The 16,079-nt window shown below is 41.4% G+C and overlaps 1 protein-coding gene across 2 annotated transcripts in view; it reads right to left on the bottom strand.

Moving 5' to 3' along the window:
* Window positions 1–2,059: 2,059 nt before the first annotated feature.
* The window catches only part of LOC111832945 (B-cadherin-like), a 34,185-nt gene continuing 20,165 nt past the window's right edge, over window positions 2,060–16,079 (bottom strand). Inside the window, exons 1-16 of one of the 2 annotated variants that reach the window (XM_023790750.2) lie at window positions 15,512–15,700; window positions 14,889–15,006; window positions 6,788–7,032; window positions 6,561–6,689; window positions 6,313–6,468; window positions 6,075–6,222; window positions 5,800–5,972; window positions 5,594–5,722; window positions 5,322–5,507; window positions 4,761–5,005; window positions 4,523–4,665; window positions 4,211–4,435; window positions 3,497–3,715; window positions 3,273–3,403; window positions 2,815–2,958; window positions 2,060–2,666 (exon numbers count right to left, since the gene is read on the bottom strand). In XM_023790750.2, the coding sequence (XP_023646518.2) occupies window positions 2,457–2,666; window positions 2,815–2,958; window positions 3,273–3,403; window positions 3,497–3,715; window positions 4,211–4,435; window positions 4,523–4,665; window positions 4,761–5,005; window positions 5,322–5,507; window positions 5,594–5,722; window positions 5,800–5,972; window positions 6,075–6,222; window positions 6,313–6,468; window positions 6,561–6,689; window positions 6,788–7,032; window positions 14,889–15,006; window positions 15,512–15,559 (2,649 nt within the window). In that variant the 5' untranslated portion in view covers window positions 15,560–15,700 and the 3' untranslated portion in view covers window positions 2,060–2,456. Of the gene's footprint in view, window positions 2,667–2,814; window positions 2,959–3,272; window positions 3,404–3,496; window positions 3,716–4,210; window positions 4,436–4,522; window positions 4,666–4,760; window positions 5,006–5,321; window positions 5,508–5,593; window positions 5,723–5,799; window positions 5,973–6,074; window positions 6,223–6,312; window positions 6,469–6,560; window positions 6,690–6,787; window positions 7,033–14,888; window positions 15,007–15,511; window positions 15,701–16,079 lie in introns of those variants that run through there. The other variant, XM_072718244.1, reaches the window with a different exon arrangement.

The raw sequence follows: 16,079 nt of genomic DNA, 5'->3' as shown, positions 1-16,079 counted from the left end.
TGCATGTTTGTGTGATGTTAGTAGTGTATTGTGCAACGTGTACTTGAGCTCTCCGCACTTCGTTGATGTGAGCTAACGGTGTTTGTGTTTGATTTCTGCTAATACCTAGTGGCTAAACAGTGTTGAGCTAACGTTAGTTAGAAATAGCATATACTGCTGGCATTATTGGTAAGGATGGCTAACTTATAGCTAACAGAACACCGCTATCTAGCCTGTGAAACAGTAATTTTATTTTGTCTTGAACAAGCTGGGATATCCATACTGTGAACTCCACAGTGTTTTGTTTTGCACTACAACTTTTTTTTCCAAAACCTTTAAACTTGAGTTATTGGTACTGTAAAAGAGTTTTGTTTAACAAAACCATTTTGTATAACACTGCTGTTATTTTGTTTTAAGCAAAAGATGTTTGGCTTTGGATACTTTTGTATAATAAAGTAATCTATTTAATCTTTAGGGGCAATTAGTGATTTTTTTTTTTTTTAATCATGCAACAGAAAAATAAGTTAGATAAATGATCTAATTAGTCATTAGAATAGTCGACTATTCGATAAAATAATCGCCCGAATAATAGTTTTAAAAATAATCGCTTACCCCCAGCCCTAATACAGAACCTGAAAGCAGCAAGAGGAGGATTTCTTCTCAGTGCCAGGCAGCAGATCCCCTTCGGACTTCCATGAGTCCAACACCACCCTCTGCTGTTGCCAGAAAAGAACCGATCGGCCCTTCGCTTTTTTCCATCTAATCGTAAAACAATCACACACACCTCCACTACTCATTATTGTGGAGACTCTCCATTTATTTCTATTCGCAAAGCCCCCAACCCTAACTATGACAACCTTAACCCCTAGCCAGCCCTAATCTTCATCATGTCACCAAATAAAAGCCTGGCATTTCACGGTTTTTTGTATTGCATTCAGATTTTTTTAAATTTAGGTTTATATTTTGAGGACCTGAAAAACGTCTTTTGTTTCCTGTAACAGTGAAAAAATGCTTTAACGTAATTTCTTGAATATGATGGTCCTTGCGACATGACTTGCTTGTACATAACGTGCGACGCATCGAGCGGGCCTCTTACAAAATGAGACACCATGATCTGTCATTGCTGCAGATGGATGACAAAACAATAGTACTGAAATTTAAATTAAACTGACGAGGTAGCTAAAGTGCGGTAACATTTCGTTTATTACGCCTTGGTCAGCTTTCTTTAAACACCACTAAGCTTCAGAACGAATATAATGGAAAAATCCCCGATTTTATACACACTCCCAAATACTCGACAATGCGGACTCATCAGTACTTACTGTAAATTTACATTTATTCATCGCGATTTATCAGTCACAAAAAAGGATTTGCAAGCGAGCAAGGTAACAATCCTATCTAGATATACACCTGTTATTACTATATAAATGCACTCTTTTCACAACAGGAGATACACACAGGCCAACATTGGTACCAGTTTGTCCCAATTCATCTCTCTTCCCCTCCATAGCCCACAATGCAATTCATTGCAGAGTAACTGAAGCCCCCCACGGACACCTGAGGCGGCCCTCATCGGAATGCCCCGGGTGTCCAGAGGGAGGCGCCAGACAACCACAAACCTTCATTGTGAGCAGTTTTGAAAAGACTGCCAAATAAAACTGGCAGGAACGAGCTGTTTCATACCATCACACTTCAGCACTAGTATCATATCACTTGACAGGTCTGTGCACGTGTTTAATTACAACTCTATTCTTAAATGCAAGCATAGCAGACAAGGGGATAAAAATGAAGTTATTCAGAGAACTTTGATCACCAAGTCCCTATAATATCATTAGGGTTTACAGGAATACTGACAATTTACTGGGCCACGAGCAGATTTTCACAAAGACTATGGTCAACACGCCAAGTCTGATCTGCATGTTAAAAGAGGTATCAACCCTAAACTTTGCTTGACAATTTAATCAGCACTGCTGTGTGTTACCTACTCCAAGAGAAGCCGTTCTTCATGAAGGAGACCAACTCAACACACAGAACAAGTAGGTTCAGATTACTAAATGCCAAAAGTATCAGTCCAGAGGCATTTGTTTTAAATATTTTAATAAAAATCTTTAACAAAACTTCCTAACAAATCACAATGAATGCAAGTGTGAAAAACACTCATAAAAGCAAAGTGAAAAATGTCTAAGGCACTAAATATGACCATGAATTAAATTTAAACTGAGCATGGAAAGCACTTTAAAATATTCAATCACCTTTAATCATCATTTTAACAATTAATCCAAGTTCATTTGGTATGTATATACACACAAACTCGTGTCCTAGCCCCACATCAGACTTCAGAGAATGATCTCACATTCAAAAGCAACTCCCATTAAACCACAAGTGTGGAGTAAGAACCAGAGAGCAAGGCAACAGTCTGTTAGGACAGAGCGGCACAGGACTCAATGGGCACAAGCACAAAGTCTGTCACATGACCTTCAGTCCTCTTCACCACCACCATACATGTCAGCCAGCTTCTTAAATCGTGGCCCCCATTCATTTAGGCAGTTGTAGTCTTGGTCCTCCCCAGAGCTGGAGGAGTTAAGAGAGCTGAGGGAACCAGCATCTGAGCCCCCTCCCTCATAATCAAACACCAACAAGGAATCATAGGGGGGAGCCGTTGGATCTGTATCTGCAGCCTTCAAGTTCTGGAAAGTTTTAAAACAGACACCATCTTATAAATCACACTTTAAATCACATTAATGACAGCAGCGACCAAATTTGTGGATCGAGGACTCCAGCATTAATGAACCCACGCTCACGTCGCACAACGCGTACAAACCACTCCCCACTCACATCGTCAATGAAGTTGCCGATGTCTTCAGGGTTGGCGGGCCTGGGCCGGTACTGTGGTGCAGCCAGGAACGTCGGAGCCACGTCATTACGGAAAACGTCCGGCCTGTTATCCAGTCCTCTGTGTATCTGACTTAAATCGTAGTCCTGATTGTAAGGGAGCAGGGTGAAGACAGGACAACTCAGTTAACTGCAACTCTTCAAAATACAGGACACCATCAAAACAGTCCTTGGTTCTCAATTCTACAAAATTTGCCATGATTCCCAGAGCACTCCGATGTAAACTAACCCAAATAAAACCTCAGCATGATTTAAACAGAGTTGCAAACACAGACGGCAGATACGTTTCATCAAAGCGGAGTACAACTGAATGGTTCAAACCGCTGCAAGTCGCTAATTGGAGCTTTTGGGGAAAAAGTACCCCGGAACGATCTATACTATTCAGAGCCTTTGGCACCTACCTGATCTTCCTCTCCACCACCTTCCTCATCATAGTAGTAGATGTTGTCCCGGATGTCGTCATCCTGGAGCAGCGGCTCCTTTTTCACCCGGGTCCTTCTCCTCAGGAACATGAGCAGCAGCAGGACAAGCACTGAGGGGTGGCAGGGGAAGGAAATCAGGAGGCTGTGCCAATTCTATAAAAAATACAATTAAAAACCACCCAAGACACAGAGGCACTACTTACAAAGCAGGAGTAGGATAGCTGCCAAGATTCCCAGAATCCCCGGCAGCTCCAAGCCAGCAACGTATTTGTCGTCACACCTGGCGTCCTTTCCGGTGCAGTCACAGACTTCAGCAGCGAGAGTATTATCTTGAAAAAGGTTATTATTGTCAAAGATCCTTAGGACCACATTGTACTTGTCCCGTGGTAGCTGTTCCTTCAATGTGAGTATAATGCCTGTATCTGAAAGGGGGGGAGGGGAGGGGAAGGGGGCAAAGTTAGAATCAGAACAAATAGAACAGACCAGATTTTTTTTTTTTTAAAAGTTCACAAAAAACCTCATCCAAAGACCGCACCTGTTTAATTATAGTGTGGAAACATTAAAGCCTTTGTTTACTAGGTGTAACAGGAGAGAACTAATGGTAACTAGCTTTTCATTTCAATACAAGTGGTATTTACAGTTTCCACGCTGACAAGTTATTTACAGGGTTTGCTCACATTACATGGGACCTGCAATGCTGACTAGTGCCTGATTGGCACAATTCACTGGCCCTGGATAAAAGCAGATTGGCCCCACCCATCACTCACTGATTAAAAACATACTATTGGCTACAATCACTGTAGCCTTTGTTTCATCACCTCTCAGTCACCCCACCCCGATCAAGGTGATAAAGCACAGTTGGACATCCCAACTCCACCCCAGTTTTTTCCCTCTTCTTCAAACAGCTACATGCTTACTGCTTTCATTCATTTTTGCAGTCCAGTTGTTGCTGGATTTATCCCGAAGCTCCACTCTGAAGGGGGGGCCAAACTGAGGCCCGTCCTTGTCACTGACGGAGAGGAACACTGGCTCGGGGTCCTTGTTACAGATACGGATCTCTCTTTGGTCGATTGTTGGGGCATTATCATTCACATCCTTCAGGTCCACAATCAATGTCCCAGTCCCTGTGGTAGGAGGGGCACCTGCAAAACCCAAAAAGGCTTAAGATTCAAGGACTACATGCATCTCCCTGATTTAGATTAAGGGTAACATGGACAAAAAAAAGGTACCATTATCAACAGCAAGAACCAGAGCTTTGTATTTTCCATCAATAAGAGAGGATTCTTCTCGGTCCATTTTGCTCTTAACAGCGACGTAGCCAGTAGTTTTATTAATAGCTAGCCATCCAAGTTGATCTGGAACCATTCTATACCTGAGAGGTGAGGTACAAGTAGTAGGTTAGGTAAAATTCTTGGATCATAAACATGGCAGATACAACCACATTAGAAAATAAATGCATTTCATTACTCTATTGTCTGTTTCATGCGAGTGTCTGGATCGGTTGCTGTATACTGAGTCACTATCTCATTCACAGCCAAGTTCTCTTCCACAGACACATGCTTCTCGCGTGGATTGAACACTGGAGCTTCATTCTTATCCTCCACATTCACCACCACTGTGGCTGTGGCTGTGGGCAGCCGGATAGCAAATGGAGCTTCATTCTCCACTGTAACCATCAGCGTGTATTTGTTCTTCTTCTCAAAGTCCAGCTCCTACATCAGGGAAACAAGCACGTCATGTAAAATTACTAGTAACTTTGCACCTAGGAAATTTCTATATCAATAGGACAGATATCTGACTCATATCTTAAGGAACCAAGCACAACGGTAGACATTTAAAACCACAAAAAGGTTATTGGACTGATTAGTGGTTTACATAATTTTTGAAGAAACCTGTACTTAGTTTAATTTTGATACGGTGTAAGTGTACATTCTCCATATTAACTCTTTCACTGTAACCCAGTAAACCCTGCCCATGTATTAAAGAATAAACATTTGAAACATGACAGCTGTAAAACTGGGATTTTACCTTTACTAGAGTGACGACGCCATCCAGGCCACCAGGGGCAGTTGACACATTGAAGACATTCCCATCATTCCCTTGGATAATCTTAAACTTTGTGAACCAGGCAGGAGTTTCAGGATCATCAACATCAGTCACTGGCAACCTCAGAACTTCAAAGTCTTTTTGATTTTCTGGCACAGTCGCCTCATACTGTGGACAGAATAGGGTCATTAACATGAGCACATATCCAGCGGTGATGCTACTGCGTTGTAATTATTGGGTGAAACCTAACTTACGTTTTGTCGGTCAAACTGAGGAGCGTTGTCATTACTGTCCGTCACAGTGATTACGGCTGTACAGGTAACTACGTAACCAGTTCCCATCATATCAGCAACCTGAACAGTCAGTGTATACTGAGGGTATTTCTGGAAAGAAAAATCCAGGTTACACATTTGTTCACACTAAGAGCCGTTATTGGTCAGAGGAAGAAAAGCCCACCTACCTTCTTATCAAGTTGAGCTTCATTCAGTCGGATCTGCCCAGTAGTAGGATTAATAGCAAACATGCCTTTAGCTGGTAGTGCTGGATCTTGACTTATAATGCTGTATCTTAAGGCTGCATTACTTGTCTCGGGATCATCAGCATCTGTTGCCGTGACACTCAGGATCTCATAATCTAGATATTTTAGGGGAAAGCACATGCAAAGATCAAGCTAATGCAAGGTCTGTATCAAAGCAGACCTTTAGCAGCAATGTGAAGCGTGTCAGCACACTGTACCTGCACCCACGGCTTCTGGAACACTGCCCGTATATACATGTTGTGTAAAGACAGGCTTGTTGTCATTCTGATCACCCACTTTAATTATGACTTCCATAGGTTCCTCTTTTGTAAGAGAAGATCCAACAGCTTTAGCGTGAGCCAGAAGCTGGGGAAAAGGAGTAACATTTGGGCATCTCAATTCAGGTCAAGAATTAAAGAATTCATCTTTATAAAAAAAAAGTGAAGCAGTGCTTACGGTGTAGGTGGCACACTTCTCTCTGTCCAAAGGCTGTGTTACATTGAGCTGGCCAGAGGTTCTGCCTATAATGAAAATGTTTTTAGGTGGCTCATTTGCACCAGGACCAGTAATCCAGTACTCCATTACAAGTTCTTTATCCTTACTGGACCTGATCTAAAAATAAAAGCATTGTTTATTGGACGAGCATAAAAGTAGATAAGACAGTTGAAAGCAAAGCGTCGGTAACGTATAGAACTGTGACATACCTTCACTACTTCCTTAGGAAAGGGACCCATGTCACCTTCAGAAACTAAGATTGTAGGAATCACCCACTCCCTCTTGAATCTACTGTGAAATGGAAACACCCGCACTGGGACAGACTCACTGTCCTCAGACTGGAAAACAGAAGGACACAATGAAGTATAAACTAATCACACTTTAGGACTTGAAACAAAATGGACCAAAATCACTACAATCATTCAATACATCCTACCTGTTCAGCTGGGACATTTTCCACACCAAGAAGCAGATGGCTGGTCTGTGGCTCAAGCTGCACCGTGACTCTTGCAGTGACCTTCTTGCCTACTGAGTCCCAGGCATGAACAAAGAAGCTCTTGTGCCCTTCATGTAAGGTCACGGGCCTTTTTATTAAGACTGTCCCATCTGATTCCACCTTAAAACGGGAATCTGCTGTGTTGAAGAGGAACCTCTGGTGCCCACTGCAGTCATCATATAGAACTGCAAAAAGAAACACCAGTTGAACATGGTGAAACTTCAAATTCAGGAAGGTGGCCAATACATAAACTTATAGAGTACCATGTCATGTAAAGAATATGTTTAGCATGTCCTGGCTTAAATATTTCCTGATTTCCAGAGGTACAATTTAAATGTATTCTTTAATTCATTACAAGGTTCTGCAATTAAATAGCTTGCCATTTATATATTTGTTAAATGGACATATTGAAAAGTTTGTGCTTGTGTCATTCTGCAAAGACCACTCCAATATTAAAAGCTGCTAGATGTGCTATGCATCACTGTCAGAACTGACATTGATACAGGCTCATCGTTTTCTGCAAACTGCAACTACAGCCCATGCAAATCACTAGAACGATTACGGCACTTTTTCCACTGGCATACAGGAACCATACTGCAGAGAGACTAGTTACAGCACGGATCCAGCTTGCCTTGGTTTTCCACTGGAGAAGGGTCAGCTCATTATAGGCTTGCATGATTTTAGAGAGCGGCAGCCACGTAAAACAGAAGAGACTCATTTACTGTTCACACAATGTGCATAACTTACTATATGCAATTTTTTTGCCGCATGCTAATTTCTGTTAGCACGTCTATAAGAATCACCATGTTGTGCATGCATGAAACATTGCAAGCATTCACTTGATTAAATATATATTACGAATCCATTCCATTCAGCTGTTCTATAGTACTTTAACTGGAAATTTAACTTGAGTTTTCAGGAATGCATCGCAATGTTCAAAACTGTTAATAATGAATAATATACCGAATAGTACACTTTCTTCAGATAATCCATGCACAGAACTAGAGATCGACCGATATATCGGGCCGATATTTAGCATTTTTCAATGTATCGGCATCGGCCGATAATCAGAGTGCACTACGCCGATTTTCAGACAGGCACGTCTGCGGGCAGCCCAGTGTTATTGTTGCTGTGGAACACGTGACCCATGCTGCCTTGTGCAGGACCACAGCCAGAAGTTTTGGAAGAGTCCTGGGATAAAAGGGTAAAGCTTAAATTCTGATCTTTCAATGACCTGTTTATTTAAGTAGTTTGCTATGAAATGTTGCTTTAAAAGAAAACGCGAATTACGCCATTGGGAACTGGGGTAATGATATTGAGCCTTCAACCAACTGTAGCTTACAGGTAACATTAAGGATCATTGATTCTAATAGAGTTCGTTTTGTGCGCTTATTGGTGGGCTCACAGACGTTTTTTTAATTGTTAAAAATCATTTTAATTGTTAACATTTCAATTATTACCATATCAGCCCGATGTTATCAGTTATGTTTTTTTTCTTGTGTCGGAGAGTTTCACTCTGTGTGTGTGGGGCGGAGCAGGCAGCTCTCAAATACTGCAGCGTGTGTGAGAGTTGCGTTACTCTGCCCTGATCACAGACAGCGCCGTCCTCGGAGACACAGAGCTGCTAAGAACAATGCATGGCGGAGAAAAGTGTTTGTTCGAAAGCGTGGTTACCATTTACTTGAGCTGATGCTGACAATGGTCCTTCTGTGCAACTTTTTTTCATTTGAGACCGGAGATTCAAACAATTTGTCAAACGTCTAGATAAAAAGTGCATGCCTTTGCGCAGTTAGTTTCCTCATTAAACACGTCTATCCTTTATATGGGCTTATACATAGACAACATCACAACTTATGTTGTCCTTGCATACAAGGCTGTGCAATACGACAGTTATTTTATTTTATTTTCCGGGATCACTAGATTCTGATTGTGAATTTGGCTTTAAGCTATCTGTCTGCTAACAACAGAAACAACATGTTAGTGAACACTACTCATTAGGGTTGCGCGATAATGCCCATTGTCATATCGTCCTATCGTCAGCCTGTAAGATCGCCGATACACGATAGTATCGGGGGGAGGGGCAATTTTTTGATTATTTATGTATTTGTTTGCTTATTTATAAGATCATTTATTTACTTATTAGTCTACTTTTTTATTTATTTACACTTTTATTTAAATATTAACGTAATTATTAATTATCACACGGAATGACACATGGGAAATGAGGACCGTCTATCATTCTGACAAGGAGGATGGAGTTGGTGGGAAAGAAAAATGCCACATCGCCTATTTGGCAATATTTCGGGTTTACACCAGATGAAAAAGGTGAGCCCGCTGATGTCACGCAGGCAGTTTGCAGACTTTGCTCGAAGGTTGTGCCGGTAAAAGAATCAAACCACAAACATGCATGTACATTTGCGTGGCCACCACCCTGCTGAGGCTGCTAAATTAGTGCCAAGAGAAGGCACGATTAGAAAAGATCGAAGTCAGCCATCAATCATCGGAGCTTTTGCAAAAAGCACAAAGTACAAAAGAAACAGTGAAAGGTGGGCTCAGTGCACTGCAGCTGTATCGAAGTACATTGCGAAGGAAATGGTCTCCTATCATACAGTCGAGAAAGCAAGCTTTAAAGACCTGCTCCAAACCTTTGATAAACAGTACGAGCTGCCGGGGCACAAGTACTTCACCGAAACAGCTATCCCAAACTTGTACAATGAAACTAGGGACGTCATTGCTAAAGATCTGAAAGCTGCTAACTTTGTTGCTTTGACCACAGACATGTGGTCAAGCATAAACATGACCCCCTATATGTCTGTGACAGTCCATTATATTTCGGAGGATTGGAAGCTAGAAGCAAAATGCCTGGAAACAACATTTATTCCGGAGAATCACACTGCAGAGGTACTGGCTGAGGCGCTGTCAGATGCCATGCAAGATTGGGACATAGAACAGAGTAAAATTTCATGCATTACAACTGATAACGGGGCCAATATTGTTGCGGCCATACGAAGGCTCGGATGGCCATGGCTGAACTGTTTTGGCCATAACTTGAATGTGGCAGTGAATTATTCACTACAAAAGGAGAAAAAAAAAAACTGATCGCGCTCTTGGAATCTGTCGCAATATTAACGCGGCATTTTCTCACAGCTGGAAGAGGCGACAAGAGCTCCGCAAGGCGCAGGAACAGCTAAATTTACCTCAACGTATGCTGATAACGGTACACAAATTATTATATTTTATTTGCTTAATATTTATCGTGGCACAACCATCTTAGTGAAAAATAAGAAAAATGACATTTTTGTCAGACTAGAAATAATACTTGTAAATCAAATATAATGTTATTTAATTATAATAAATGATCACAACATTAACAATCGACGCATAATTGTCATTTAATATGTTATTTTAGGATTGTACAACTCGTTGGGGATCAACATATGCCATGGTAGTAAAAATTCTGGAACAGCTTCCTGCCATTAAAAGGGTTTTTGCTGATGACAAGAGCCGTCGTCGAACACTCCCAAACGTGACCTGGCAGGACATTGCTGTACTAGAGGCTGTCAGGGATGGGTTGAAGCCTGTTGCAGAATTTACTGATATATTATCAGCTGAAAATTACGTGACAGTCTCATCTCTGCTGCCCATGCTGCAGCTAACAAAGGATATCCTGAAGGAGGAGGAGACTGATGTGGAGATGACGGCAGGAATTAAACGGAGGATTTTGGAGAAACTCGACTCGAAAAATGACGACAGTACCCTCCAACTAATGTGCAAAGCTACCCTCCTTGACCCACGCTATAAGGGCGACCACATCGATGCTGCACAACTTGATGTGATCAAATCACAGCTTGAGGTTGAGATGGTGGCATATTGGAATGAAAAAAAAATATGCCACCTATACCCATCAGAGTGGAGGAGGAAGAAGAAAAAGATGCGGCAGGTACGTCATCAGGTGAGAAACAGCCGGCTAAAAGGATCAAAACACTGGGTCGTCTTCTTGGCAGAGCAAAGCCGTCTGTGTTCACATCCACACCTGTAGACCAGCGAGCAAAATCTGAAATCACGTCTTACTTACAAGAGGAAGTAATTGATGGTGATGACAAGCCACTGGACTGGTGGAAAGAAAATAGATGCCGTTTTCCTTTAATGGCAGACTTCGCAAAAAAAATACCTATGTGTTACCGCAACTAGCACCCCTTCAGAGCGCGTGTTTAGTGCAGCCGGCAACATAATCACTCCTCTTCGCAGCCTACTCAAACCAGAAAAAGTTAACCAGCTTGTTTTTTTGGCAAAAAATCTGTAGACGGAAGCATTACTCTTGCATTGTAAACAGTCATATTGTTTTAAATCTGTAAGCATTTGTAACCAAGATTGCATTATTTTAGTTCTTGGTTATTTAATTTTAATTTTTTTTTTTTTGCTTTTTGTTTATTGAAACGTGTTTGGCTATTAGCGACAAGATTAACATATTTAAACATAAGTGTTTAACAAGTTAGAGTTTGAAATAAACTTTCATTTTCATAGCCGACTGATTATTTTGCATTTATTCTGAATACGCATCATACATTTGCAGATTGCAAGGAATGCATATGACGATTTTTAAAAGAGAATCACTCCTCTTTGAAAAACGTATTACAAGCGACTTTAAAACGAAATTTCCTTCTCACAAATTATGTCAAGCCTGCTTGTTATAAAGAGACATTGTACAGCTGTTATTTTAACCATGTAAAAAAAAAAAAAAAAAAAAAAAAAGGCAAAACTGCATTATTTGTTTTGTTTTAGTTGCATAAAGTGTAAACAAAAACAACAACTATACAATAACAAAAATTACATAATTTTGTATATTAGCCTAACACTGATAAATTTATGTATGATTTTTTTAATATATTCCTCTGGTGTCTGGTGGGTGAAGGTTACGCGACGATGACAGTGTGAAACTATGCAAGGGCCAATGAATTGTACTTTGATAATAATAATTGCCTAATAGGGATGGCTCGATACCACAATTTTGACTTCGGTACGATACTAGCATCTAATACCTTGGTATCGATACTAAATCGATACCATAGGTAAAAAAAAAAGGAAACAGACAAATATAGGTGAATTGAAAACAGTTTTATTAAACACAGTGCTTGAAACTTATTGAACAACTGTGCAAAGAAATTGTTACAAAAAAAATAACTACAATTTTGATTTTAGAGGAAACAAAACTGGAGATCTAATTAAAATAAAAGTAATCTCTTAATATATTTTCAGTCTTTATCACAAAGAAAATGTGAATGCAACCAGAATGCAACAACAACAACAACAACAACAAAAAACCCTACAGAGTAGGGTTACTAAAAATAATACTGATTTCTTTAAAATAAAAGTCTAAATTAAATCAGTTGAAACTCACCTGTTGTTCTCTTAACTTCTTGAACAAATCAGGATGGGCAAGTGACAAATGCTTGCTAAGATTTGATGTGTTGCCTCCCTTGGCAGCACATGATTCATAGCAGCACTTACAGACTGGTGCATTGAGGTCTGTGGGTTCACCCTTTTCATCACTTTTGTAGGCAAAGTAATGCCATATTTCACTTCTACCACTCTCGTTATTTATTAATTTCGGACTGGAGAGCGCGTTCCATCTGTGTGATCCATCGCCGTTTGTCTGTTATCACGCCAGTTTGCGCAACACTGCCGCATAGTGGTGAAAATTGGAACAGCGGATGAAATACCGAACTGAGCAAACTTTTGATATTGTACCGTTTGAAAAATAATAAATACCAGTATTTTCACAGTACCGGTATACCGCACATCCCTATTGCCTAATTTAAAAAAAAAAAAAAAAAAAAAAAAAAAAAAAAACACACAACAACTAGAACAGGGGTCGGCAACCTTAGGCCTCATGGCACGCGGAGGAATTTCTGGTGGCACGCTGACGGACTTTTCGTGACGTCACATGCCGCGACGCGGGAGCAACACGATGGAGCGCAAGTGTCAGTACACGATCCGTGTCGCCTGCCCGATCCGATCTGCGCATGGGGGTTGGGGTTAGGGTTAGGAGCGCTCCCCCCCGTCGGAAAATACGCGTCCACCCCCCCCGGTCGGAAAATACGCGAGCACCCCCGTGGCACGCTAACTAACAAGAAAGTATCTAATGGGCACGCCATGCCAAAAAGGTTGCCGACCCCTGAACTAGAAAATAAGCCGTATTATCGTCATTTTTATTAGCTATCGTCCATATGGCTGACTATTGTCGATAGACGATACTATCGTCTATCGGCATAACCCTACTACTCATCATACCATGATGCACTTAGTGTTTTTTTTTTTCTTCAAAATGTATTAATGTAATTGTTTTAATGTGCATGGAATACTGGAATTGTAGAATGAATTGAAGATGAAGGTACTATAATAAAAATTCTAACCTTGCATTTATTCTTCTGTTTTAGTAATTGCTGTCTGATGGCTGAACAAAAATCTAATCCTGTATGGCAGCATTTCACAAAGCCAACACCAGGAAAAGCCAGGTGCAATATCTGCAGCAGACTGGTGAGCTTGGGAGCTGAAGAATGAGTTTGCTGCTAGAGATTCTGATGCTGCTATCTTTGTTTATAAGTTGTATTGTGTTTTTGTTATTTAAGTTTATATTTAAATTTACACAAGTCAGTATTCAATAAATGCTAAGTTGAGAAATTTTGTGTATCGTTTGTTATTATTAATGTGATATTTTATCATGCAAATAGAGGGGAAAACGTCCAATTTTCGGCCAAAAAATATCGGCCATCGGCTGACCCTGACTCCTAAATATCGTCATCGGCATCGGCTATTGAAAAACCCATATCGGTCGACCTCTACACAGAACACATATCTATGCATTTGACAAGTCAGAGGGTGGTGACACAACCAGCTCAGTTTAGGCAGTTTCAGTTCCTACGGCTTGGTTCTTGATGGCAGTGGAAAAGCGCCATTAGTTATCTATTTAATGTAGCCTAATGCCCACGCTGTTTACATGTCTTTCTAGAAGGACAGTTAAACTCTACATTAAACTAAAGTGATTATGAGTAAGATTTATATGTAGAACTCACATCTGCTGCAAGCCACAGCAGCAAGAACCCGGAAAACATGCACTGCTGCAGATTATTCACAGACATCAGCATGCTATTCGCTGTGGTGTTTAAGCGACACGCACTCCTATCCACCATCTTGCTCTGCAATCTTTACCAGCCCATCAATAACCACTTTAACCACCAAATATCAAAAGCAGGGCCCATAGATATGGCATACTAAGAACAGGCAGTCAAAGGCTGAAGCACACACTAGCTACTGACAAGGCTTGACTGGATGGTGGGTGGATATAAATTTTGAAAATGAACAACTGCGGCAGGCCAAGTTCAGGGCTCCTCCTTCCATTTACATGACGAGACCTGTCGCGCTCACTTGGCAGGTCTCGACCGAGCCGGTTGCTTACACGCCCAGTCAGGATTCCAGGAACATCAGTTTCACAAGGCGTTATGCATGACATCATAAAGCACATTTAAACTGACAAAAACACCCTACCGTACCATGGCTACTAAGGGCCTCCTGATTAAGTTAGAATACGATTGAACAAGATACTAAATGAATACAACACAGCATATTCTAACGTCACATTTCACCAACTGATGTCTTTATTTCAAAGATGAGACAGTGTATACTGGCAATATTTCTGGGAAATTAAGCTTTACCAGGCTCTGAAACCTGACCCCTCAACATTAAAAAAACACCCCCCTCAGACACACACAGCCCATCTTGTCGCACAATAAGCTGTAGAGTCCAACAACACACCTACGATACCATTACCCTGGTACCCTGCATTCAACGCTACATACACAAGCTATCCACCCAGTTTTACCTAATCAAGGCCATCTGAAGATACCACTAGACAAAGTACAAACAGACGAATACGGAAGCTTAAACGTTCAGGAAATCGCAGGGAACAAGTATAAACTTTAAATGAGGAAAGGCACCCGGAAAAAATGGAAAAAAAAAAAACTCAAAACATTCAAGGATTTACCTCTCCCCAGCCTCCTGCCCTTCTCCAAATGTGCCCGATCTACATTAAAGGTGAAGAGCTTTGATGAGAACCCAGGCTGACATGGCTCTTCCTCTTCACATGACCCTAAATTGAAAACCTGGAAGATGGAAAGAGAAAGGGGGAAAGAAGTGGCTCAACAACTCTGCGCAAAGGCAGGTAAGGCGCAGTGCTTTTACAACGGCTTTGGCCGGGGCACCGACCCGCCATAAGCCCCGGAAACAAGGACGCTTATCCAACTTACGAATTGAAGACGAAGAAAAAGATACACCACGATTTCGTCAATCAGTCCAGTGGATTTAGGGCTTAATAAGACTTAAACTAAATAAAGTAAGCAATAAATCTATAAATAAAATCAAGGTCGCTGCCACGGTTGGTCGCTCACTCCCAAACTAATTAATCCAACGACTCTGAAGCAAACAGAGCAAAGGCGACTTTAATTACACATCTGCTAGCGTCTACGTTTAATTTATAATGGTTATATACATTAAAACTTTGAGGGGGTTGAAAAAAGTCAAAATTCAAATACGCCAGATCCTTGTGGAAGTTAAAGTTAAAGGCTTCATATCCACACGACAGTAAACCAAAGTAAAAACCAACCTTACCTGGAACAAAAAGATAAATCCCAACGCCAAGACCCTATAAGTCCCCATTAGAGCGAAGCCTCGCAGGAATCCTCTGTTCTCTGTAAGCAGGGTTAGTGAAGGTTTGAAAGAGGAAAAAAAAAAACCCGCAAATCCGCTTTGGTCCGAAGGTTACACAGTTTTCCCTCCCCAAAGGTGCGCTGGCACATTAGTGCGCAGCCGGCCAGGTAGTTTTGGGAGGCAGGGCGATGCCGCGCCCCTTAGGACGGCCGACATCCAATTATGGGCATGGAGCCTCCTCATCCGCGAGCTGCCCGCAGGTAGAAGGAGGCTCCGCTGTGTCTCACCGGGTCCTAAAGCCAACCGAGTCAATCATTCCCGACGAGGATTTAGAGCAGTGTTTCTTAACCCAGTCCTCGTCGAGTGAGCAAAAACGTGGACCGTCTGGGGTTCGCCGAGGACTGGGTTAAGAAACACTGATTTAGAGGAAGCGCCCGCAAGAGCGAGGGCGTTTATCCTGGAAAAACTCGGCGTTGAAATGCAAGTTGTGGTTTGGGTACACGAGCCCCCTACTTTGGATGGCGTTATT

Source organism: Paramormyrops kingsleyae, chromosome 11 (genome assembly GCF_048594095.1).
Source record: "Paramormyrops kingsleyae isolate MSU_618 chromosome 11, PKINGS_0.4, whole genome shotgun sequence".
Classification (NCBI taxonomy): Eukaryota; Metazoa; Chordata; class Actinopteri; order Osteoglossiformes; family Mormyridae; genus Paramormyrops; species Paramormyrops kingsleyae.
This window is presented reverse-complemented; position numbering and strand designations above follow the sequence as displayed.